At 40.8% G+C, this 26,460-nt stretch overlaps 1 protein-coding gene and 4 long non-coding RNA genes across 5 annotated transcripts in view; all 5 read right to left on the bottom strand.

Moving 5' to 3' along the window:
* Window positions 1-1,708: 1,708 nt before the first annotated feature.
* LOC306981169 lies at window positions 1,709-2,062 on the bottom strand. Its single transcript, XR_013794086.1, has 3 exons — window positions 2,031-2,062; window positions 1,900-1,956; window positions 1,709-1,762 (listed from the first exon to the last, which is right to left on the bottom strand). It is a non-coding gene; the product is annotated as an uncharacterized lncRNA (long non-coding RNA).
* Window positions 2,063-2,603: 541 nt separating this feature from the next.
* Window positions 2,604-3,227, bottom strand: LOC306981151. Its single transcript, XR_013794082.1, has 3 exons — window positions 3,123-3,227; window positions 2,746-2,901; window positions 2,604-2,660 (listed from the first exon to the last, which is right to left on the bottom strand). It is a non-coding gene; the product is annotated as an uncharacterized lncRNA (long non-coding RNA).
* A 4,393-nt stretch (window positions 3,228-7,620) lies between these two features.
* On the bottom strand, window positions 7,621-10,904 carry LOC306980622 (Fc receptor-like protein 4; the record flags this gene model as incomplete). The annotated part of the gene is made up of 6 exons (XM_079580048.1): window positions 7,621-7,638; window positions 7,887-7,996; window positions 8,068-8,364; window positions 8,430-8,696; window positions 8,794-9,039; window positions 10,868-10,904. 6 exons carry the CDS (start codon window positions 10,902-10,904, stop codon window positions 7,621-7,623), a joined length of 975 nt encoding a protein of 324 aa, XP_079436174.1.
* A 2,302-nt stretch (window positions 10,905-13,206) lies between these two features.
* The window catches only part of LOC306980884, a 31,284-nt gene continuing 18,030 nt past the window's right edge, over window positions 13,207-26,460 (bottom strand). The window contains exon 5 of the long non-coding RNA XR_013794061.1: window positions 13,207-13,293. This is a non-coding gene — a long non-coding RNA (uncharacterized lncRNA). The remainder of the gene's footprint in view (window positions 13,294-26,460) is intronic.
* Window positions 18,029-18,588, bottom strand: LOC306980885. Its single transcript, XR_013794062.1, has 3 exons — window positions 18,519-18,588; window positions 18,404-18,451; window positions 18,029-18,080 (listed from the first exon to the last, which is right to left on the bottom strand). It is a non-coding gene; the product is annotated as an uncharacterized lncRNA (long non-coding RNA).

Raw genomic sequence — 26,460 nt, 5'->3', positions numbered from 1 at the left:
TTCGAAGAACTATAATTGGAACATCTGAATATTGCATTATTGCAGAGTTTTGATTATTCATTGTACATAAGATACCCCTATCCACTGTTACTTGTTTGCACATTTTCCTGATTATTTCCACCCCCGAGCGTTTGAGAGATGCTAGAACAAGTGAATTTCTCCATCGTGATGTCAACAAAGTTCCATTTTCTCTTATCTTTTCCAATTATGAATATCCAAATCTCAAAGCGTATTGACAAAAGAGCATGCAGCCTATATGCCAGTGTGATACCTATTTTGAAAGCCACACCTTCTAGTTACTTCAAAGAATATGTGCAAGATCGGTGTGAACTCTTACCATAACCCTAACCTCAGATCCTAGCCCTTTGTTCAGAGGAAGGCAACAGGTCAAAGTAGTATGTATGTAATTATCTTAGTCACTTTTTAATTATTAAGTTACATCAAAGTAAAGTTGCTCTTAAATTTCTTCACTCTGCCTATATTTACTTATTTCCTGACCACCTATGATTTCACTCTACATTACACTGTCATCTATTTCAAAATGAATGCAGGTTTTCCAACAAAATGATACTCTCATCTAAAAAAGTATTGCCGTGGGTTTATCCTGGACCTTTGTTTTTTCAGACCTTGTTTCTTCCTCTCGTGAGGATCGCTGTTATTGTTTTCTATTTTCACCGGTTGTTTTGGTGACTGGTGGGCAAACAGCTGATTTTTCTGAAATTGAAGAGCTGTTTATTTAAATCAGATCGTTTACAGCGCCGATCTTTTCACAGATGCAGTGCTCCGTTTGTGAACGATGCTTTGACCCATTATAGAACTATTATCCATTTAATACACTTGCATTGCCCACCAGTGGCTCAGACGCGACGACAAAAAAACATATAGATTGAACATTGTGTTTTGCTATATATATTTTTATGTTCGTCTAATAATTACAGACATCATAACAGATTTGTTTTATTTATTTATTTCAGGGACAGCACAAATTAATGAACATTTCTGTACATTTGCCAGTTAGACACAAGGCTACTTTTCAACTCTAGTCTCAGGACAGGTCTTAAAATCAAGAACAATAGAATTCAGCATTACAACATTTGCACCATTATTGACATGAGTGTACAACAGATAAAAAAAATCACTATGTACAAGAGCAGCAGACCTTCATTCAACGTCACTCAGACAAAGACACAAGAGGCCAGCAGGGGGCAGTCTGTGTGAGCTCAGTGCTCATGTATCTGAATGTTAATGAGTCATTGTGTCTTTCATGACAGTTTGGTGCCTTGACTCTGACTCTCATTCACCGACAAACTATCACAACCCTCTGCTGATTTTTACAACAATACCAATGATTTTAAATATCCAACAGGTTTGTTTTTACAAGTGTAACTGGACTTGAGAGTAAACCGTGTCTTCTGCAGGGGAAGGCGTTGATTTTGCTGCAACATAAAAACCAAAATCCATTCAATCAAAAAGTGGGATCACACTGATCTCAGTCAATATGGAGGACCAAAAATGAGTGAGCAAGTACAGTATAAAGGTAAAAAAACATATTTATTAATTTCCGATGAAGTCATTTTTTGTCCTCCGTAAAACAGCAAGTAAACAAACAAACAAGCACAAGAATAACTTTCAGACATGTTGCTTTTATGTATTTACTTCCCTTAAATTTCATTGTTATCATTTGTTAGAGCAATAAACTGTAGCTCACCTTTAGTCTGCTTCTTTTTTTTGTAGTTTACCTGGACATATGTGACATTTTCACCTAAAATAAACAACATCTCGTCAGCTCTTTATATAATTTTCTATCATGCAACAATAAATGTCTTTTCTAAGTTTGCTCTGAAGTGTTTTTGATGGACAGAACAACAGCAGATCAGTGACTTGTTACTGTAGTATTACCTGCTGATGAGTGTGGTTCTGAATAGACAGGTTCTTCGTGGGGACAGTTTCTCCTCCCTGAGTGGAAAATAAACATAACAAATGTTTAAAAATGAATAAATCATCTCAAAATTGAATTACAACTGACTCACCTTTTATGTTTTTCAGCTCCAGCTCAGAGTAAGTAACATCTGTGGAGAAGGAAAAAAAAGTTACTTACTTTAGGAGTGGATAGTGCTCAGGCCTGAAGCAACAATGGGCCTAAGAAGGGAACTCCAAGTACATTTGTGAGTAAATAAATAAAACATTAAATCTTTAAAATAAAAAAGAATCGTCAAACATAGTCACTTAACCATAATAATCTGACTCTTTGTTTTTGTTTTTTTTGTGACTGAACATCAGTCTCTGATCTCCCTTCACTGCTGCCCCTCCCCTCACAATGGATGCAATAGACACAAGGCTGAGGTAAGGCTGGGTACAGCCTTATATTTATATTAATATTTTATTAACTTGTTAATAAAGTAAGTTATGTATAGAACATACAAACCATTTTCTGATTGTTGTTGAGTGAAACATCTGACATAATTAAAATAAATAAATAAAACGTAAAATACAGGCTAAACAGTGATGTTCTTAATCAGGGACATCAAACACACCATTTTAAACTGAAAATAGCTCATTCATTCTTTTGTTTCATTATCTTTTGTGCGTTATACATTTTTGCTCACCTGTAGTTTTCTTCTTTTTGTCCCGGTTTACCTGGGCATACGTCACATTTTCACCTAAAATAAACAATATCTTATTTACACTCTTGTTTGCAAATGTCTGACCAGCTTTTTCAATGATTTTTGCTTTGTTGACACTGACCCATTGAAGGAGAAGTGTCAGTGCTGGTCACTTGATCTTCAGCAGAGCTCGGATTGGTTCTCACAGTTCTGTAGAAGGTTAAAGATTTACCACAGACAGATCGACAATTTGATGAAAATTATTCACAAACATTAACTAACCTCATAGACCACAAATCTGTAAAGGAAAGAGACACATCTGAGTCAGAAACGAAGAAAAACTAAAAAGACATAACATAGACCTAAAGTTTAACAGAGGGAAACCCAAAGACATCGCCATGGAGACGGTCTGATAATGTCACACTCCCAGTAACAACTCCCATGAAATAAATCCCTGTATTTTTATTCTATTTAAAGAGTGAAATGTTACACAGTGTGGCTTTAAAACATGACTGTCACCTTTAATCTTGAAGCGCCACAGAAGCAGCAGCAGAATGAGTAAAACCACTGCACAAACAGGCCCAATGACCAACATCACAGGGAATGAGTCTCCTTTGACCTTTGGAGCAACTGTCAAACAAAAGTTAGATTGTTTTTGTCACAAAATGGTTAGTTTTTAAGTCTACTTTCACTCACTTCTAACAGACATCCAGCTCTCCAGAGACGTCCAGGTCTTTGGTGTTGACCTTTGCCATTGTTTCTTTGGTTCTTGAGCCTCACATTTATAGAATCCTTGGTCAGACCTGGACACTGCAGAGATGTTGAACTCTGCTTTGGTCCCATTTTGAACCAGTTTTCCATTTTTATAAAAACTGAATAACAGAACTGAAGAAGTCACTGTCTTCAGTTTACAGCCGAGAGAAACAGTCTGTCCCTCAGTCACCGGCCGCACAGGGCTCATGAGGATGATGTCACCTGGTAAAAGTTGGAACCATTTAGTTGTAGATGCACTAATTCTATATTATTGATTATAGATGAATCAAAAACTCACTGTGAACAGAGATGTTGAGTGCGTTGCTCATTTCTCCAGATCCAGACTCGCACCAAAACACACTTACACTTTCTGCATACAGCTTGAAAGCACAATTTGTCTCATCTGTCTTCACATGTTCATAACATTGTGTGTAGAGGTTGTTTAGATAAAGCCTCTGGACTCTCCAGTCGGTGTCAGTGGAGTTGAACCCACAACTCAGAGTGATGACATCACCAGTGAAGTGCTGTGCTCTGTCAGGACTGACCGAGAGAGACTCCGAGGCCTCAGCATCTGAACAACACAAGTCAGGCTTCAGTGAGTCGGGCTTCAGTCAGACTCAGAGGAACATGTGGGGGATGTACCTGCAGACCAGACGAAGGAGGGGTCACTGTGTCCAGAGTAGAAGTGTGGAGTTCCTCGCGCCGCTCGACACACAAACGCTGCTGTGTTGGTGAGGCCCTGAACGCTGAAGGAGTCCTGTGTAGTACCAGCACTGGCCTCTGGGAGGAGCTCATATCTGTACCCCTGTGTCTGAGGAACAGCCCTGTACCAGTGATAGCTCCATCCTGCAGAGGGCGCTGTCACAGCACAGCTCAGAGACACAGAGGCCCCAGGACTGAGCCAGGACACTGAGGCCGACAGGAGCGGGCGGGGGACGCCTGCAGAGTCAGAGTTAGAGTCAGATCATCACATTTATAACGTCATATGAGACGACAGAGCGTACGGTCAGACACGTGGACAGAGAAAATGAATAAATCTGAAAAGGGGTGGTCAAATCTTTTAGAGTAATTTATAGTTTTCAGACTCACTCAGTGCATTGACAGTGGTTCTGTTGCTCCACTGAGTCTTGAGATACAAACTCTCTCCTCTGCAGATGAAGTCTCCTCTGTCAGACTCAGTCACATATGAGAAAGTGATTTCTCTGGTTCTTTCAGTTAAAAACTTATTATTCCTCGTCCAGTCAAAGGTCCAACCAGCTCCACTTCCCTCGACTTCACATCTGAGAGTCAGTTTCTCTCCAACAAACACCTCAGGCCAGTTTGGATCCAGAGTCACAGAGACTGTGTTGGACAGTAAGAAACAAACTATTTATGAGGTCAAATAGCTTTAGCTTCTATTTTCTGCTTCATTCATTTAATAATGTGCAGGACAGAACAACACAATGTCCAAAAAATACACAGGTCTCACTGGTTTCTCTCACAGTGACCCCTGAGGAAAGAAATGAATGTGGACTCTGTGAACTCACCTCTGCGGGTCTTTTCTGTTGAAAAGAGGAAACATGTTATAACGTTACAAATAATGATGATGCTTGTTTGTATTTGATATGAAATCTTCTTCTCACTTCATTCAGTGCTGACCTGTCACTGTCAGATGTTTTTCAGGAGACTTGTTTTGTTTATAGATCCCACACGAGTACAGACCCTCATGTGATTTTGACACTGAGGAAATTGTCAAGAACACGCGATTGTTATATTGATCTAATGTGTAATGTTTTGTGTTCAAAAGTGAGTTGTTTTTGTAAAACTTGACTTGTTTTGGATCAACATGAGTGCAGATGAGTCTCACAGTGTCCCCCAGATACACGGAGCCTGAAGGACTGGACAGAGTGGCCCCTGTGCAACAAAATACACAGTGAATGAACCAACACACATCACTGTTTCACAGAAACAGCAGCACATCTATAGCTCATCCACCAAAAAGTCTTTGTAAACAGCTGCTTACCTTTGGTGTGTTGGCAGAGAAGGACATTAAACACTGAAATGAGAAACATAAATCATGTCTTTGTATTTGGCCCAGGTCTGTAAAAGCAGTTTTTACTCACAGATAGACGCCAGTGTCCAGATCAGAGAGGAGCCCATCCTCAGAGCTCTCATTCCTCTGAACAGGCTCAAAGCAACGAAACAAGTCACTGCTGATGAATTTTTTTATACCACTTTATGACCTCAGTTTGTCGAGTTTCCTTCCTCTTCACACCTCACTCTGTAAATCAGCCCACACTCAACTGCATAAAGAACATGCGCCTCATTGTTATAAAAACATATTGATCATTTAAAAACTCTTTTGTGCATCTTTTTATTAAGGGAAAAAGATGAAGTTTGTTTGAGAATGCAGCCTATTCAACGACTGTGCTCTCACTTGGACTAATGTGGTTTGTTTCAGCCAAACACTCGTCGGAAATGGTTCTGCCCGAGGTGGTGGAGGCTGATGTTTTGTTTTGTTAGTTTGAGGTTTGTCTTTGCGCCTTCACCTCACACGTCTTTCTTTTACAGAGAACGGTTTATGACTCATACTATGTTTCGCACTAGAGTTGTTGCCCATATTTAGAGTTAATGTTTGTTTTTAACATATCAGCAGTTTTTATTGTATCAAGAGACAAACAACTTTTCACATCTACATTTTATTATTCATTACTTAACAATAGTTTTTATTCACAAAGAATGCGTCATGTGAATAAAAAGTCTATTTACATGTGGCAGCAAGAACAGGAGGAAAATCATTGACAAAGCTGCAAAAATCAAGACAATCATTTTACTTTTTAAAACTATTTACAATGTACAATAAACACTATTGTGAAAATGGTTATAGAACTGTTTTTTTCAAGAAGGTAAGTTTGTAGCCACAGCTGCCCTGGGGTAGACTGACAGACCCTTCCAACATCACATCTCCTTGTAATAAATGTCTTCAAGCATCTGTGAAGAAAAACAGAGAGAAAAAAGTAATTCATAGTGTTTTGTTGAATTTTGCACTTTTCTTTACCTTTGATATTTTCTTTTGAGCCTCTGACAGTTTCATAAACACCAACGTCATCTGTGAAGTAAATATAAATGAAACATCACTAATTATTGAATATTAATGAACACAAGAAGTAAATATGTTTCTGAGCTCGAGTGGGGAAGACGTGAACAGTTGTAAAGTTAAACTTTGGCCTCAGACCCCGGTTGATGAAAGTTATTTACGCTGTCAGCTGAACTGGGTTGATTTAGTGAGAGGCTTCATCAGCAACTAATGATGTATTGGCAGCAGGCTGAGTATATATCAATCCAGTAATGGAGGAGTTATTCTAAAAAGCTTCTCTCAACTCGTTCAAGCAGCTTTTAAGAATAAAGATGGATCAGTGTTTTCATCTTTACCGTCATTTTCTTCTGAGCCTCTGATAGTTTCGTAAACATCAACATCACCTGTAAAAAATATGAATAAGTGATTCAATATTGTTGCAAACTATGATATTGTGTGAACAGAACTGACCATGAAGAAGAGCTGAATATAACTGCTGTTGGTTTTCTTCAGTGGCGTTGTGTGTCTGGTCGGTGGAGCTACAGTAATAATAGTTTTTAACATATCATTAATAATAACAATAATAAGATTGTTGGTAAATGATATAAGGTTCTTGTGATGACCAACCTGTTATTTGTGTCTGTAAGAAGAAAAAAGATCATTTTTATCATTGGTTTGGAGACATCAGATCTAATAGTTTTGTTGAAATGTCATGAGATTGAATAAACCAGTCCATATTACACACGTTTCAGCCTGTATCACTTTTACCTTTAGTTTTTATGAAGCGCCACAGAAGCAGCAGCAGAATGAGTAAAACCACTGCACAAACAGGCCCAATGACCAACATCACAGGGAATGAGTCTCCTTTGACCTTTGGAGCAACTGTCAAACAAAAGTTTGATTGTTTTTGTCACAAAATGATTAGTTTTTAAGACTAGTTTCACTCACTTCTAACAGACATCCAGCTCTCCAGAGACGTCCAGGTCTTTGGTGTTGACCTTTGCCATTGTTTCTTTAGTTCTTGAGCCTCACATTTATAGAATCCTTGGTCAGACCTGGACACTGCAGAGATGTTGAACTCTGCTTTGGTCCCATTTTGAACCAGTTTTCCATTTTGATAAAAGCTGAATAACAGAACTGAAGAAGTCACTGTCTTCAGTTTACAGCCGAGAGAAACAGTCTGTCCCTCAGTCACCGGACGCACAGGGCTCATGAGGATGATGTCACCTGGTAAAAGTTGGAACCATTTAGTTGTAGATGCACTAATTCTATATTATTGATTATAGATGAATCAAAAACTCACTGTGAACAGAGATGTTGAGTGCGTTGCTCAATTCTCCAGATTCAGACTCGGACCAGAACACACTTGTACCAAAACTTCCAGCATACAGCTTGAAAGCACAATTTGTCTTTTCTGTCTTCAAATATTCAGGACATTGTTGTGTAGAGAGTTTGTTTTGATAAAGCCTCCGGACTCTCCAGTCGGTGTCAGTGGAGTTGAACCCACAACTCAGAGTGATGACATCGTACGTGAAGTGCTGTGCTCTGTCAGGACTGACCGAGAGAGACTCCGAGGCCTCAGCATCTGAACAACACAAGTCAGGCTTCAGTGAGTCGGGCTTCAGTCAGACTCAGAGGAACATGTGAGGGATGTACCTGCAGACCAGACGAAGGAGGGGTCACTGTGTCCAGAGTAGAAGCGTGGAGTTCCTCGCGCCGCTCGACACACAAACGCTGCTGTGTTGGTGAGGCCCTGAACGCTGAAGGAGTCCTGTGTAGTACCAGCACTGGCCTCTGGGAGGAGCTCATATCTGTACCCCTGTGTCTGAGGAACAGCCCTGTACCAGTGATAGCTCCATCCTGCAGAGGGCGCTGTCACAGCACAGCTCAGAGACACAGAGGCCCCAGGACTGAGCCAGGACACTGAGGCCGACAGGAGCGGGCGGGGGACGCCTGCAGAGTCAGAGTTAGAGTCAGATCATCACATTTATAACGTCATATGAGACGACAGAGCGTACGGTCAGACACGTGGACAGTGAGCGGGCGGCTCCACTGAGTCACTGTGAGGTCCAGGACTCCTCTGCAGCTGTAGGAGCCTGAGTCTGTGGGAGCCGTGTTTCTGATGGTGATGTGACTTTGTGTGTGATGGAGGCTCTGTCCAGATTTTCTCCATGCATACGAGCCCCCAGCCTCCGCTCTGTGCACCTCACAGCTGAGAGTCAGCTGCTCTCCTGGGAACATCTGAGGCCAGTGAGGGTCGACCGACAGAGAGGCCGCGCTGGACACTGTACACAGATAGACCGGATATGAAACAGAAGGACATTAACCTTTACTGTGTGCATATGTTATATAAATATGAGAGATGGTTCTAGACAAACTGACCAGTCTGTGTGAGCCTGAAGCTGGGGCTGAGCTCAGTGAAGTAGGGAGAGTCTCCTCTGAAGGCTCTGCACTGGTACTCTCCTCCCTCTGAGACTCTGAGCTCAGAGGAACTATGTGTGAAGAGCTGCTTGTTTCTGCTCCACTCATATTTCCATCCAGAGAAAGAGGGAGAGACCGAGCAGCTCAGAGTCACACTGCCCCCTGTCTGCAGCTCTGAGTCTGCACTCACTCGGGCCACAGGTTTGTCTGGGATTACAAAATAAAAACATTGGATTTGGAAAGTATTCATACCCTTCTGGTTGTTATCTTGCTTAGAGAGTGTACCTTCTGTATCACTGACAATAATTTAATTTTCCACAGACCTAAGCTTTTATGAATGTTCAAAAGCAGCGCTCAACTATGATAGAGAGCGATGGAATAGGTATACAGCTGTGGACCAGTGTTGGGCAAGTGAATTAAAAATTGTAATACATTCTATATTAGTGATTACAGGTCTAAGAATATAATATGTTTGCTTTACATATTATTGTTTCAAAAATGTAGCCGAGTTAGAGACAACAACAGACTGATTACTCTCGGTGTCCCAATGTATTCGAAAGTTTGTGCTCTTGGGAAACTGATCCAACTTGCAAAACAACAGCAATAGCTCAGTTACACTACTTTCAGTTACTTTTCAGTTACTTTCGTCAAAATATAAACTGAATATAGAAATAAAGCCACCGAGCGACAGGGCAGTCAGAGATTTCCTTTTCTTTCACTTTCCCCCATTATCTTGTGCTTTGTTTTGACGACATTAACTACGGACTAAAGATCTTATTCACTAGTGTCCAACTCGATTTGGTGCTGAATTTTATTTGGGGGAGTTTGGCATCCCCTCCTGGAACCGCCACATTAACGTGGTGGAGGGGTTTGAGCACCCGCATGATCCTAGGAGCTCTGTTGTCGGGGGCTTGGTGCCTCTGGTAGGGTCTCCCATGGCAAACAGGTCCTAGGTGACGGGTCAGACAAAGAGCGGTTCAGAAGCCCCTTATGAGAGACCAACACGCCTGTTAAATCATGAGGCCGTCCTTCTGTGGACCCACCACCTGCAGGAGGAGCCATAAGGGCTGGTGCAATGTGATTTGGGCAGCTTAACGACTGCCCCCACAACCCGGCAACGGACAAGTGTAAGAAGATGGATGGATGGAGTTTGGCATTTTTTAGTTTGCATTTAAAAGCACTTGTAACTCGAGTTACTTGAAATGTAATGACTAATATATTCCCGTATTAAGTAATGTTATATTCAATAGTTACCGGAAAAAGTAATATATTTGTGTAACTCGTTACATTTGTAACACATTACCCCCAACACTGCTGTGGACCAGAGTGAAGGTTTGACAATTACATGAAGCTGCTGCATTTACACCAACGTAATAAGTCCTCAAAAGGTAAAACAATGTGTAAGTTAATCACTCACTCTGTACAGTGACTGAGGTGGTGCTGCTCCACAGAGTCTTGTGGTTCGGGCCGTTCTCTCCTCTGCAGCTGTAGACTCCACTGACAGTCAGTCTGGAGACAGTGATTTCTCTGGTTCTTCCTGGTAAGATCCTATTGTTCCTGCTCCATTGATAAGTCCATCCAGCAGCTCTTCTGTTTTCCACTTCACACCTGAGACTCAGTCTCTCTCCGACAAACATCACAGACCAGTTTGGATCCAGCGTCACAGCTGTATCAGATATTGTTGTGTTATTACTTTGGTTCAGACTTAAGTCGTCCCATTGTAGGTCTACTTCTGAAATATTTCTGTTGGTTAACTTGTGTTTTTCATGGTTGTGGAAAATGTAAATCTGTAAAACACAAGTGTTGTTTTGGATTTTTTGGGAGGGACAACAAGACCACCAATTCAGAGGCAATTTTTGACACTGTGCACAGGTAATCACAATTTAAGGAAATCAGAGGGACATGAACATATTCTGAACAAGTATAATATGAACAACAAAGACATATCACAAACTGACCCGCTGTTGTGAGGCTGAAGCTGGGGCTGAGCTCAGTGAAGTAGGGAGTGTCTCCTCTGAAGGCTCTGCACTGATACTGTCCTCCCTCTGAGACTCTGAGCTCAGAGGAACCATGTGTGAAGAGCTGCTTGTTTCTGCTCCACTGATATTTCCATCCAGAGGAAGAGGGAGAGACCGAGCAGCTCAGAGTCACACTGCCCCCTGTCTGCAGCTCTGTGTCTGCACTCACTCGGGCCACAGGTTTGTCTGGGATTACAAGATTATTACAACAAAAACTCAACAAGTTTGCACAGAGGCTGTAAAATCCTCTACAGTCATTTATAGCATTCAGACTCACTCAGTACATTGACAGTGGTTCTGTTGCTCCACTGAGTCGCGAGGTAGAAACTCACTCCTCTGCAGATGAAGTCTCCTCTGTCAGACTCAGTCACATGTGAGACAGTGATTTCTCTGGTTCTTTCAGTTAATGACGTATTGTTCCTCGTCCAGTAAAAGGTCCAACCATCTCTACTTCCCTCGACTTCACATCTGAGAGTCAGTCTCTCTCCAACAAACACCTCAGGCCAGTTTGGATCCAGAGTCACAGAGACTGTGTTGGACAGTAAGAAACAAACTATTTATGAGGTCAAATAGCTTTAGCTTCTATTTTCTGCTTCATTCAATGTGCAGCACAGAACAACACAATGTTCAAAAAACACACAGGTCTCACTGGTTTCTCTCACAGTGACCCCTGAGGAAAGAAATGAATGTGGACTCTGTGAACTCACCTCTGCGGGTCTTTTCTGTTGAAAAGAGAAAACATGTCATAACGTTACAAATAATGCTGATGCTTGTTTGTATTTGATATGAAATCTTCCTCTCACTTCATTCAGTACTGACCTGTCACTGTCAGATGTTTTTCAGGAGACTTGTTTTGTTGATTGATCCCACACGAGTACAGACCCTCATCTGATTTTGACACTGAAGAAATGATCAAGTACACACGGTTTTCATATCGATCTAATGTGTAATGTTTGTTCTCTTTCACGAGTGAGCCATCTTTGTAAAACTTGAGATCTTTTTGACCATTGTCTTTGCAGAAGAGTCTCACAGTGTCCCCCAGATACAAAGAGCCCGGAGGATCTGACATCTGAGAGGCACCTGTGCAATAAAATGAGTCTAGAGAAAAACAGCATAAGATAAAAAACAAGTCACCGATTTGCAGAAATAGAAAAACATCCTTGACATCTTTCAGTGTTGTGTATTCCAATATTATTATGAACTGAACAAATCTTAGAGATGAGGCACAAATAAAAATTCAACCAAAAATCATAGAGACATTTTTCCAAATATATTCCCTCCTGTTTTAACAAATGAATATTGTGGGGGGAAACTAACTCCTACATCAGACTCTGTAAAACATTTCAAGTTGATTGTATTTTTCAATTGTATTTGCAAACAGCTGCTTACCTTTGGTGTGTTGGCAGAGAAGGACATTAAACACTGAAATGAGAAACATAAATCATGTCTTTGTATTTGGCCCAGGTCTGTAAAAGCAGTTTTTACTCACAGATAGACGCCAGTGTCCAGATCAGAGAGGAGCCCATCCCTCTGAACAGGCTCAAAGCAACAAACAACGAAACATGAAGTCACTGCTGATAATTATTTTTATTTCACTTTATGACCTCAGTTTGTCGAGTTTCCTTCCTCTTCACACCTCACTCTCTAAAGTGGTTTGTTGCAGCCAAACACTTGACCGACTGTGGCACGGAAATGATTTTGCACAAGCCCAGAGTGATTTTTTTTTTTTAGTTCGAGGTTTGTCTTTGCACCTTCACCTCACATATTGTTGCACATATTTAGAGCTAATGTTTGTTTTAACAAATCAGCAGCTTTTATTGTATCAAGAGACAAAACAACAACTTCTCACATGTACATTTTATTCATTACGTAAAGGGGCTAGATACAAGTTTGTGATTTTCATACTCACTACTGCCACCTCAGGCCTTTTGTGTAACTGCAGCTTCTATATTAAGCCCATGCATGACGGCACTTCAGACCCGAATTAACACCATTTTTAGTGACAGTGCAGGATTTTAGAGGCAGTTGTGGTGAACAGGTCTGAGCTCATTCTACACATTAGGACATGGCTGGAACATGTAGGGGGAGGAAAATACATCATTTTAACATTTTTAAACTCCATAGAGCCCCTTTAACAATAGTTTTGTTTAAAATGAATGTGTCAGGTGAATAAAGAAGTCTATTTACATGTGGCAGCAAGAACAGGAGGAAGATCATTGACAAAGGTTCAACTGTAAAAGCTGCAAAAATCAAGACAATCATTTTATTAAAATTATTTACAATGTACAAAAAACATTATTGTGAAAATTATTATAGCGCATTTCAAAGATGCTTTTCAAGAAGTACGTTTAGCCAAAGCTGCCCTGGGGTAGACTGACAGAAGCGCAGCTGCACTTCTGCACCTCCAGATCCTTCCAACATCACATCTCCTTGTAATAAATGTCTTCAAGCATCTGTGAAGAAAAACAGAGAGAAAAATGACTTATTTTGATTTTAAGTAATTCATAGTGTTTTGTTTATTTTAAAGAATGTTCTTTACCATTTGAGCCGCTGACAGTTTCATAAACACCAACATCATCTGTGAAGTCAATATAAATGAAACATCACTAATTATTGAATATTAATGAACACAAGAAGTAAATATGTTTCTGAGCTCGAGTGGGGAAGACGTGAACACTTGTAAAGTTAAACTTTGGCCTCAGACCCCGGTAGATGAAAGTTAATTACGCTGTCAGCTGAACTGGGTTGATTTAGTGAGAGGATTCATCAGCAACTAATCATGTATTGGCAGCAGGCTGAGTATATATCGATCCAGTAATGGAGGAGTTATTCTAAAAAGCTTCTCTCAACTCGTCCAAGAAGCTTGTAGGAACAAAGATGGATCAGTGTTTTCATCTTTACCGTCATTTTCTTCTGAGCCTCTGATAGTTTCATAAACATCAACATCACCTGTAAAAAATATGAATAAGTGATTCAATATTGTTGCAAACTATGATATTGTGTGAACAGAACTGACCATGAAGAAGAGCTGAATATAACTGCTGTTGGTTTCCTTGAGTGGCGTTGTGTGTCTGGTCGGTGGAGCTACAGTAATAATAGTTTTTAACATATCATTAATAATAACAATAATACGATTGTTGGTCAATGATATAAGGTTCTTGTGATGACCAACCTGTTATTTGTGTCTGTAAGAAGAAAAAAGATCATTTTTATCATTGGTTTGGAGACATCACATTTAATAGTTTTGTTGAAATGTCATGAGATTGAATAAACCAGTCCATATTACACACGTTTCAGCCTGTATCACTTTTACCTTTAGTTTTTATGAAGCGCCACAGAAGCAGCAGCAGAATGAGTAAAACCACTGCACAAACAGGCCCAATGACCAACATCACAGGGAATGAGTCTCCTTTGACCTTTGGAGCAACTGTCAAACAAAGGTTAGATTGTATTTGTCACAAAATGATTAGTTTTTAAGACTAGTTTCACTCACTTCTAACAGACATCCAGCTCTCCAGAGACGTCCAGGTCTTTGGTGTTGACCTTTGCCATTGTTGTTTTAGTTCTTGAGCCTCACATTTATAGAATCCTTGGTCAGACCTGGACACTGCAGAGATGTTGAACTCTGCTTTGGTCCCATTTTGAACCAGTTTTCCATTTTTATAAAAACTGAATAACAGAACTGAAGAAGTCACTGTCTTCAGTTTACAGCCGAGAGAAACAGTCTGTCCCTCAGTCACCGGACGCACAGGGCTCATGAGGATGATGTCACCTGGTAAAAGGTGGAACCATTTAGTTGTAGATGCACTAATTCTACATTATTGATTATAGATGAATCAAAAACTCACTGTGAACAGAGATGTTGAGTGCGTTGCTCATTTTTCCAGATCCACACTCGCACCAGAACACACTTACACTTTCGGAAAATCGCTTAAAAGCACAATTTGTCTCATAACATTGTGTGTAGAGTTTGTTTTGATAAAGCCTCTGGACTCTCCAGTCGGTGTCAGTGGAGTTGAACCCACAACTCAGAGTGATGACATCACCAGTGAAGTGCTGTGCTCTGTCAGGACTGACCGAGAGAGACTCCGAGGCCTCAGCATCTGAACAACACAAGTTAGGCTTCAGTGAGTCGGGCTTCAGTCAGACTCAGAGGAACATGTGGGGGATGTACCTGCAGACCAGACGAAGGAGGGGTCACTGTGTCCAGAGTAGAAGCGTGGAGTTCCTCGCGCCGCTCGACACACAAACGCTGCTGTGTTGGTGAGGCCCTGAACGCTGAAGGAGTCATGTGTAGTACCAGCACTGGCCTCTGGGAGGAGCTCATATCTGTACCCCTGTGTCTGAGGAACAGCCCTGTACCAGTGATAGCTCCATCCTGCAGAGGGCGCTGTCACAGCACAGCTCAGAGACACAGAGGCCCCAGGACTGAGCCAGGACACTGAGGCCGACAGGAGCGGGCGGGGGACGCCTGCAGAGTCAGAGTTAGAGTCAGATCATCACATTTATAACGTCATATGAGACGAGTGAGCGTACGGTCAGACACGTGGACAGTGAAACTGAATAAATCTGAACAGAGGTGGTCAAATCTTTTAGAGTAATTTTTAGTTTTCAGACTCACTCAGTGCATTGACAGTGGTTCTGTTGCTCCACTGAGTCGTGAAGAAGAAACTCACTCCTCTGCAGATGAAGTCTCTTCTGTCAGACTCAGTCACATGTGAGACAGTGATTTCTCTGGTTCTTTCAGTTAATGACGTATTGTTCCTCGTCCAGTCAAAGGTCCAACCATCTTCACTTCCTTCGACTTCACATCTGAGAGTCAGTTTCTCTCCAACAAACACCTCAGGCCAGTTTGGATCCAGAGTCACAGAGACTGTGTTGGACAGTAAGAAACAAACTATTTATGAGGTCAAATAGCTTTAGCTTCTATTTTCTGCTTCATTTAAGTAATAATGTGCAGCACAGAACAACACAATGTCCAAAAAATACACAGGTCTCACTGGTTTCTCTCACAGTGACCCCTGAGGAAAGAAATGAATGTGGACTCTGTGAACTCACCTCTGCGGGTCTTTTCTGTTGAAAAGAGAAAACATGTTATAACGTTACAAATAATGATGATGCTTGTTTGTATTTGATATGAAATCTTCTTCTCACTTCATTCAGTACTGACCTGTTACTGTCAGATGTTTTTCAGGAGACTTGTTTTGTTTATAGATCCTACACGAGTACAGACCCTCATCTGATTTTGACACTGAAGAAATTGTCAAGAACACACGGTTGTTATATTTATCTAATGTGTAATGTTTTGTGTTCAAAAGGTTTTCTTTTTTGTAAAACTTGACTTGTTTTGGATCAACATCTGTGCAGATGAGTCTCACAGTGTCCCCCAGATACACGGAGTCTGAAGGACTGGACAGAGTGGCCCCTGTGCAACAAAATACACAAAGTTCAGAGAAATACAGCAGTGAATGAACCAACACACGTCACTGTTTTACAGAAACAGCAGCACATCTATAGCTCATCCTTTGGTATAAGACAATATGTCAAAGCCTTTGATATGATATATACAAATTAAACTTGGATGACAGGGATTACACAGAAATTTTCTTTTATTCTTTTCCAAGTTTTTACAAACTGTGATTAACAGCAGAGTTTAGTGGAAAATCCACAAGCACCAGATCTTGTGAGACATGTTGTGAAGCTGCTGCAGGAGCTGAGTGATGTGTCAATGAAGCCGTGTTTTAACTTTGAATAAATAAACCTATTTATGCGACTGAATCCTGCTGTGCAAAGTATAAAAAACACAGAGAAGAGCTGCTTGTTTCAGCTCTGGCCAGAAGAGGAGGGAGAAGTGGAGCAGCTCAGAGTCACACTGCCCCCTGTCTGCAGCTCTGTGTCTCCTCAGGTTTGTCTGGGATTCAAACTTCATTACTTTAACAAATTCACACAGAGATCAGAAAACCTCATGCAGTCATTCATCAGTGATCAGACTCACTCAAGGCACTGACAGCGCTCGTGCTGCTCCATCGAGTTAAGTGGAGCCTCAAATATATTTCTTCCTGGTTCTAACAAATTAACTTTTTTGAGCGGAAAACTAACTCTTGCATCAGAGACGCTTCAAATTGAAAACCACCAATAAGTCTTTGTAAACAGCTGCTTACCTTTGGTGTGTTGGCAGAGAAGGACATTAAACACTGAAATGAGAAACATAAATCATGTCTTTGTATTTGGCCCAGGTCTGTAAAAGCAGTTTTTACTCACAGATAGACGCCAGTGTCCAGATCAGAGAGGAGCCCATCCTCAGAGCTCTCATTCCTCTGAACAGGCTCAAAGCAACGAAACAAGAAGTCACTGCTGATAATTATTCTTGCTCTTGAGTTTCCTTCCTCTTTACACCTCACTCTGTAAACCAGCCCACACTCAACTGCATAAAGAACATGCGCCTCATTGTTATAAAAACATATTGATCATTTAAAAACTCTTCTGTGCATCTTTTTATAAAAGGAAAAAGATGAAGTTTGTTTGAGAATGCAGCCTATTCAACGACTGTTCTCTCACTTGGACTAATGTGGTTTGTTTCAGCCAAACACTCGTCGGAAATGATTCTGCCCGAGGTGGTGGAGGCTGATGTTTAGTTTTGTTAGTTTGAGGTTTGTCGTTGCACCTTCACCTCACACGTCTTTCTTTTACATAGAACGGTTTATGACTCATACTATGTTTCGCACTAGAGTTGTTGCCCATATTTAGAGTTAATGTTTCTTTTTAACATATCAGCAGTTTTTATTGTATCAAGAGACAAACAACTTTTCACATCTACATTTTATTATTCATTACTTAACAATAGTTTTTATTCACAAAGAATGCGTCATGTGAATAAAAAGTCTATTTACATGTGGCAGCAAGAACAGGAGGAAAATCACTGACAAAGCTGCAAAAATCAAGACAATCATTTTACTTTTTCAAACTATTTACAATGTACAATAAACACTATTGTGAAAATGGTTATAGAACTGTTTTTTTCAAGAAGGTAAGTTTGTAGCCACAGCTGCCCTGGGGTAGACTGACAGACCCTTCCAACATCACATCTCCTTGTAATAAATGTCTTCAAGCATCTGTGAAGAAAAACAGAGAGAAAAAAGTAATTCATAGTGTTTTGTTAAATTTTACACTTTTCTTTACCTTTGATATTTTCTTTTGAGCCTCTGACAGTTTCATAAACACCAACGTCATCTGTGAAGTAAATATAAATGAAACATCACTAATTATTGAATATTAATGAACACAAGAAGTAAATATGTTTCTGAGCTCGAGTGGGGAAGACGTGAACAGTTGTAAAGTTAAACTTTGGCCTCAGACTCCGGTAGATGAAAGTTAATTACGCTGTCAGCTGAACTGGGTTGATTTAGTGAGAGGCTTCATCAGCAACTAATGATGTATTGGCAGCTGGCTGAGTATATATCAATCCAGTAATGGAGGAGTTATTCTAAAAAGCTTCTCTCAACTCGTTCAAGCAGCTCTTAAGAATAAAGATGGATCAGTGTTTTCATCTTTACCGTCATTTTCTTCTGAGCCTCTGATAGTTTCGTAAACATCAACATCACCTGTAAAAAATATGAATAAGTGATTCAATATTGTTACAAACTATGATATTGTGTGAACAGAACTGACCATGAAGAAGAGCTGAATATAACTGCTGTTGGTTTCCTTCAGTGGCGTTGTGTGTCTGGTCAGTGGAGCTACAGTAATAATAGTTTTTAACATATCATTAATAATAACAATAATAAGATTGTTGGTACATGATATAAGGTTCTTGTGATGACCAACCTGTTATTTGTGTCTGTAAGAAGAAAAAAGATCATTTTTATCATTGGTTTGGAGACATCAGATCTAATAGTTTTGTTGAAATGTCATGAGATTGAATAAACCAGTCCATATTACACACGTTTCAGCCTGTGTCACTTTTACCTTTAGTTTTTATGAAGCGCCACAGAAGCAGCAGCAGAATGAGTAAAACCACTGCACAAACAGGCCCAATGACCAACATCACAGGGAATGAGTCTCCTTTGACCTTTGGAGCAACTGTCAAACAAAAGTCAGATTGTTTTTGTCACAAAATGATTCGTTTTTAAGACTAGTTTCACTCACTTCTAACAGACATCCAGCTCTCCAGAGACGTCCAGGTCTTTGGTGCTGATTGTTCCTGTTGTTTTAGTTCTTGAGCCTCACATTTATAGAATCCTTGGTCAGACCTGGACACTGCAGAGATGTTGAACTCTGCTTTGGTCCCATTTTGAACCAGTTTTCCATTTTTATAAAAACTGAATAACAGAACTGAAGAAGTCACTGTCTCCAGTTTACAGCCGAGAGAAACAGTCTGTCCCTCAGTCACCGGACGCACAGGACTCATGAGGATGATGTCACCTGGTAGAAGGTGGAACCATTTAGTTGTAGATGCACTAATTCTATATCATTGATTATAGATGAATCAAAAACTCACTGTGAACAGAGATATTGAGTGCGTTGCTCATTTCTCCAGATCCAGACTCGCACCAAAACACACTTAAACTTTCTGTGTGTCGCTTGAAAGCACAATTTGTCTCATAACATTGTTGTGTGTAGAGTTTGTTTTGATAAAGCCTCTGGACTTTCCAGTCGGTGTCAGTGGAGTTGAACCCACAACTCAGAGTGATGACATCACCAGTGAAGTGCTGTGCTCTGTCAGGACTGACCGAGAGAGACACCGAGGCCTCAGCATCTGAACAACACAAGTCAGGCTTCAGTGAGTCGGGCTTCAGTCAGACTCAGAGGAACATGTGGGGGATGTACCTGCAGACCAGACGAAGGAGCGGTCACTGTGTCCAGAGTAGAAGCGTGGAGTTCCTCGCGCCGCTCGACACACAAACGCTGCTGTGTTGGTGAGGCCCTGAATGCTGAAGGAGTCCTGTGTAGTACCAGCACTGGCCTCTGGGAGGAGCTCATATCTGTACCCCTGTGACTGAGGAACAGCCCTGTACCAGTGATAGCTCCATCCTGCAGAGGGCGCTGTCACAGCACAGCTCAGAGACACAGAGGCCCCAGGACTGAGCCAGGACACTGAGGCCGACAGGAGCGGGCGGGGGACGCCTGCAGAGTCAGAGTTAGAGTCAGATCATCACATTTATAACGTCATATGAGACGACAGAGCGTACGGTCAGACACGTGGACAGTGAGCGGGCGGCTCCACTGAGTCACTGTGAGGTCCAGGACTCCTCTGCAGCTGTAGGAGCCTGAGTCTGTGGGAGCCGTGTTTCTGAACGTTTATGAATGTTCAAAAGCAGCGCTCAACTATGACTGAGAGCAATGCAATGGATTTATGGCGGTGGATCAGTGTAGAATTTTTGCATTAGAAACGTATACGATTTTAGTATCCGCTATAAAATGAAATAAATTAGAAGAAGAAGAAGAAGAAGATCTTTATTTATATTAGAGAAGGTTTGACAATTTTCTGAAGCTGCTGTATTTACACAAACATAATATGTCCTCACAAGTTAAAATGATATAGTAAGTCAATCACTCACTCTGTACAGTGACTGAGGTGGTGCTGCTCCACAGAGTCTTGTGGTTCAGGCCTTTCTCTCCTCTGCAGCTGTAGACTCCACTGTCAGAGTAACGCAGTTTGGAGAAAGTGTATTCCCTGGTTTTTCCAGATAAGATCCTATTGTTCCTCCACTGATAAATCCATCCATCTTCACTTCCCTCCACTTCACACCTGAGAGTCAGTCTCTCTCCGACAAACATCTCAGACCAGTTTGGATCCAGCGTCACAGCTGTATCAGATATTGTTCCGTTATTACTTTACTACATAAAGTCGTCCCATAGTAGGTTTACATCTGAACTATTTCTCTTGGATAACTTGTGTTTTTCATTGCTGTGGAAAAATTATAAATCTGTAAATGACTAATGTTGTATTGAATTCTTAGAGGGGGAAACAAAAGACAACTGATTCAAGGCTTTTTTGACAATATAGGTAAACACAATATAAAGAAATCAGAGGGACATGAACACATTCTGGATAAATCCACACATATAATATGGACAGCATAGACATTTCAAACTGACCCGCCGTTGTGAGCCTGAAGCTGGGGCTGAGCTCAGTGAAGTAGGGAGTGTCTCCTCTGAAGGCTCTGCACTGGTACTTTCCTCCCTCTGAGACTCTGAGCTCAGAGGAACCATCTGTAGAGAGTGTCTTGTTTCTGCTCCACTGATATTTCCATCCAGAGAAAGAGGGAGAGACCGAGCAGCTCAGAGTCACACTGCCCCCTGTCTGCAGCTCTGTGTCTGCACTCACTCGGGCCACAGGTTTGTCTGGAATTACAAAATATAAACACTGGATGAAGTAAGTATGTTGACCCTTTTGTTTATTCTTTTGCTCATGGGTTGTACTTTCTGTATCATTGGCAATAATAATGAATGTTTCAAAGCAGCTGCACAACCATGGTTGAGAACAATGGAATGGATTCATGGCTGTTGATCAGTGTCAAATTTTTGCATTAGAAAATACATATATAAGATTTTAGTATCCGCTACAACATGAAATTTGAGTTTTGACAAGTTTCTGAAGCTGCTGCATTTACACCAACATGAGTCTTCACAAGGAAATATTATATAGTAAGTTAATCACTCACTCAGTACAGTGACTGAGGTGGTGCTGCTCCACAGAGTCTTGTGGTTCAGGCCTTTCTCTCCTCTGCAGCTGTAGACTCCACTGTCAGAGTCAGTCAGTCTGGAGACAGTGTATTCTCTGGTTGTTCCAGATAAGATCCTATTGTTCCTGCTCCATTGATAAGTCAATACAGCAGCTCTGCCCTCCACTTCACACCTGAGAGTCAGTTTCTCCCCGACAAACATCAGAGACCAGTTTGGATCCAGCGTCACAGCTGTATCAGATATTGTTGCATTATTACAGGTACTTTGGTTTATATTAACATGGATAACTTGAGTTTTTACAGAGGGATAATTAAAAAAAACATCGATTCAAAGGCACTGCACACAGGTAAACACAATATGAAGAAAACAGTGGGATATGAACATATTCTGGATAAATCCACAAGTACAATATGAACAACAAAGACACTGCAAACTGACCCGCTGTTGTGAGGCTGAAGCTGGGGCTGAGCTCAGTGAAGTAGGGAGTGTCTCCTCTGGAGGCTCTGCACTGGTACTCTCCTCCCTCTGAGACTCTGAGCTCAGAGGAACCATGTGTGTAGAAATACTGGTTTCTGTACCACTGATATTTCCAACCAGAAAAAGAGAATGAAACTGAGCAGCTCAGAGTCACACTGCCCCCTGTCTGCAGTTGAGTGTAACCAGTCACTTGGGCCACAGGTTTGTCTGGGAATAATTATTACAACAAAAACGAAATAGTTTTACACAGAGTTGGTAAAATCTTGTACAGTCATTTATAGTTTTCACACTCACTCAGTACATTGACAGTGGTTGTGCTGCTCCACTGAGTTGCATGGTTGGAACTCCCTCCTCTGCAGCTGTAGACTCCTCTGTCAGACTCAGTCACATATGAGACAGTCATTTCTCTGGTTCTTCCTGGTAAGATCCTATTGTTCCTGCTCCATTGATAAGTCCATCCAGCAGCTCTTCTGTTTTCCACTTCACACCTGAGAGTCAGTCTCTCTCCGACAAACATCACAGACCAGTTTGGATCCAGCGTCACAGCTGTATCAGATATTGTTGTGTTATTACCTTGGTTCAGACTAAAGTCGGCCCATAGTAGGTCTGCATCTGAACTATTTCTCTTGAAATACTTTTGTAGCTGAGGCAAACATAAATCTGTCAAATTATGGGATGATTGTTCTAAAACAACTAGTTTGCGTTTGGATTATTTGGGGGTAAACAACAAAACCATTTTGTGTATAATATTAATAATTGAATAATAATAATAATAATAATAATAATAATAATAATAATAACTAGAAATGCAATGGCTGCACCATTGCGATTGACTGCGGAATTGCGGGAAGCAAATGCAGAAATTGCATAAACTCTTCAAATTGCAAAAAATGCTCAATTTGCATAATCTAATTTGCATAAACTGGTAAAATGCATAAAATGTCATGTTGCATAAACTGTATTCACCTTATTCCGCCCCGGCCACTTTTGCCACTTTTTGCGTTGTCTCGGCACTTCCGTTGTCCAGACACTTCCGGTCGAGCGCGAAGCCCATTCATTTAAACGGAGAACGAGGGAAAATATTCTCTGCTCAAATCTAATGTTTAGTCGATTGATTTGTGTAAAATGTCCAATGTTCATTTGCACCCACAAGTCAACACTGCACCGTTTCTCAGCGCGGCCGAAAAACGGCTTTGTTTTCGTGTAGTGACTGATTTTATGTGGACTTCTCCAGCCCCATGTTAACACAGGAGAAAAGGGGCGGGCACAATTCATGGCGGTGCCCACGCGAGGCTCCGGAATAAGGTGAATAAACTGCATAAAGTGGTAAAATGCATGAATGGGTTAATTTGCATAAATTATGTAAATTGCATAAACTCTTTAAAATTCATAAATCCTAAATGGCATAAACTCTTTAAGTTGCATAAACGGTTTAAAATGCATAAACTGGTTAAATCCCATAAAGTGGTTAATTTGCATAAATTATTCATAATGGTAAATGGTCTCAACTTATATAGCGCTTTTTCCACCTACATTTGGCACTCAAAGCGTTTTACAGCAAGGGTCCACTCACCCATTCATACTCTCATTCATACACCAATGTACGCAGACACTGGGGGCAATGTGGGTGAAGTGTCTTGCCCAAGGACACAACGACAATGTGCACTTTCAGGAGATGGGATTCGAACCCCCGATCTTCCGATCATGAGACGACCCGCTCTACCATCTGTGCCACTGTCGCCCCTTTACAGTTTATTAATATTGCATAAACTTTTTAAATTCCATAAACTGGTCAAACTGTTGAAATGGCCTCAGTGCTTGATTGGCAGAAGCTGCACAAATGGCTGAAAGTCCTGGAGTCTCCCCATTGGCTGGATTCCGACATACACACTAATGCAAAAATTTCAAACTCTCGTATAAAAAAACTGGAAATCTGCAGAAGGCCAATTTTATCTCAAAACACACAAGTTGCAGAAGCTGAACATGCACAAAGTGCAGAAATTGCATAAAATGCAGAAAAAAGTGCAGAAAAGCATGGATTTGCAGCAGCCCCATTATAAGTCAATGGGAAAAATCTCCGACATTTTGGAAGATTGCGGAAAAACCGTAAGGTGCAGAAGTCCCAAAAGTCATAGCACCCTTCTCCTCAACATGCGGAACGTTTTGATGCATAACTTGCATAAATTGCACAAAGCATGAAGGTGCTGAAAGCTGGAGAAAATCGGGAAAAAGATGGAAGAGGAATAATAATAAAGAACATGAAAACCAATAATTGACTGCGGAAGAATTCCGTAGTCAATCAATAATTTAGTATAATATGAACAACATAGACATATTATTACAAACTGACCCGCCGTTGTGAGGCTGAAGCTGGGGCTGAGCTCAGTGAAGTAGGGAGTGTCTCCTCTGAAGGCTTTGCACTGGTACTCTCCTCCCTCTGAGACTCTGAGCTCAGAGGAACCATGAGTGAAGAGCTGCTTGTTTCTGCTCCACTCATATTTCCATCCAGAGGAAGAGGGAGAGATCGAACAGCTCAGAGTCACACTGCCCCCTGTCTGCAGCTCTGTGTCTGCACTCACTCGGGCCACAGGTTTGTCTGGGATTATAAGATTATTACAACAAAAACTAAACAAGTTTGCACAGAGGATTCCCACTTCCTTACTTTAAAAAATCCACACAGAGATCAGAAAACCTCATGCAGTCATTTATCAGTGATCAGACTCACTCAAGGCACTGACAGCGCTCGTGCTGCTCCATCGAGTTAAGTGGTGGAGCCTCCAATATATTTCTTCCCGGTTCTGACAAATTAACTTTTTCGAGCGGAAAACTAACTCTTGCATCAGAGACACTTCAAATTGAAAACCACCAATAAGTGTTTGTAAACAGCTGCTTACCTTTGGTGTGTTGGCAGAGAAGGACATTAAACACTGAAATGAGAAACATAAATCATGTCTTTGTATTTGGCCCAGGTCTGTAAAAGCAGTTTTTACTCACAGATAGACGCCAGTGTCCAGATCAGGGAGGAGCCCATCCTCAGAGCTCTCATTCCTCTGAACAGGCTCAAAGCAACGAAACAAGAAGTCACTGCTGATAATTATTCTTGCTCTTGAGTTTCCTTCCTCTTCACACCTCACTCTGTAAATCAGCCCACACTCAACTGCATAAAGAACATGCGCCTCTTTGTTATAAAAATATATTGATCATTTAAAAACTCTTCTGCGCATCTTTTTATTGAGGAAAAAGATGAAGTTTGTTTGAGAATGCAGCCTATTCAACGACTGTGCTCTCACTTGGACTAATGTGGTTTGTTTCAGCCAAACACTCGTCGGAAATGATTCTGCCCGAGGTGGTGGAGGCTGATGTTTAGTTTTGTTAGTTTGAGGTTTGTCTTTGCGCCTTCACCTCACACGTCTTTCTTTTACATAGAACGGTTTATGACTCATACTATGTTTCGCACTACAGTTGTTGCCCATATTTAGAGTTAATGTTTCTTTTTAACATATCAACAACTTTTCACATCTACATTTTATTATTCATTACTTAACAACAATTTTTATTTACAAAGAATGCATCATGTGAATAAAAAGTCTATTTACATGTGGCAGCAAGAACAGGAGGAAAATCACTGACAAAGCTGCAAAAATCAAGACAATCATTTTACTTTTTAAAACTATTTACAATGTACAATAAACACTATTGTGAAAATGGTTATAGAACTGTTTTTTTCAAGAAGGTAAGTTTGTAGCCACAGCTGCCCTGGGGTAGACTGACAGATCCTTCCAACATCACATCTCCTTGTAATAAATGTCTTCAAGCATCTGTCAAGAAAAACAGAGAAAAAAGTAATTCATAGTGTTTTGTTAAATTTTACACTTTTCTTTACCTTTGATATTTTCTTTTGAGCCTCTGACAGTTTCATAAACACCAACGTCATCTGTGAAGTAAATATAAATGAAACATCACTAATTATTGAATATTAATGAACAGAAGAAGTAAATATGTTTCTGAGCTCGAGTGGGGAAGACGTGAACAGTTGTAAAGTTAAACTTTGGCCTCAGACCCCGGTAGATGAAAGTTAATTACGCTGTCAGCTGAACTGGGTTGATTTAGTGAGAGGCTTCATCAGCAACTAATCATGTATTGGCAGCAGGCTGAGTATATATCAATCCAGTAATGGAGGAGTTATTCTAAAAAGCTTCTCTCAACTCGTTCAAGCAGCTTTTAAGAATAAAGATGGATCAGTGTTTTCATCTTTACCATAATTTTCTTCTGAGCCTCTGATAGTTTCGTAAACATCAACATCACCTGTAAAAAATATGAATAAGTGATTCAATATTGTTGCAAACTATAATATTGTGTGAACAGAACTGACCATGAAGAAGAGCTGAATATAACTGCTGTTGGTTTCCTTCAGTGGCGTTGTGTGTCTGGTCGGTGGAGCTACAGT

This window comes from Gobius niger, assembly GCF_951799975.1.
Source record: "Gobius niger genome assembly, chromosome: 21".
In the NCBI taxonomy this organism is placed as follows: Eukaryota; Metazoa; Chordata; class Actinopteri; order Gobiiformes; family Gobiidae; genus Gobius; species Gobius niger.
This window is presented reverse-complemented; position numbering and strand designations above follow the sequence as displayed.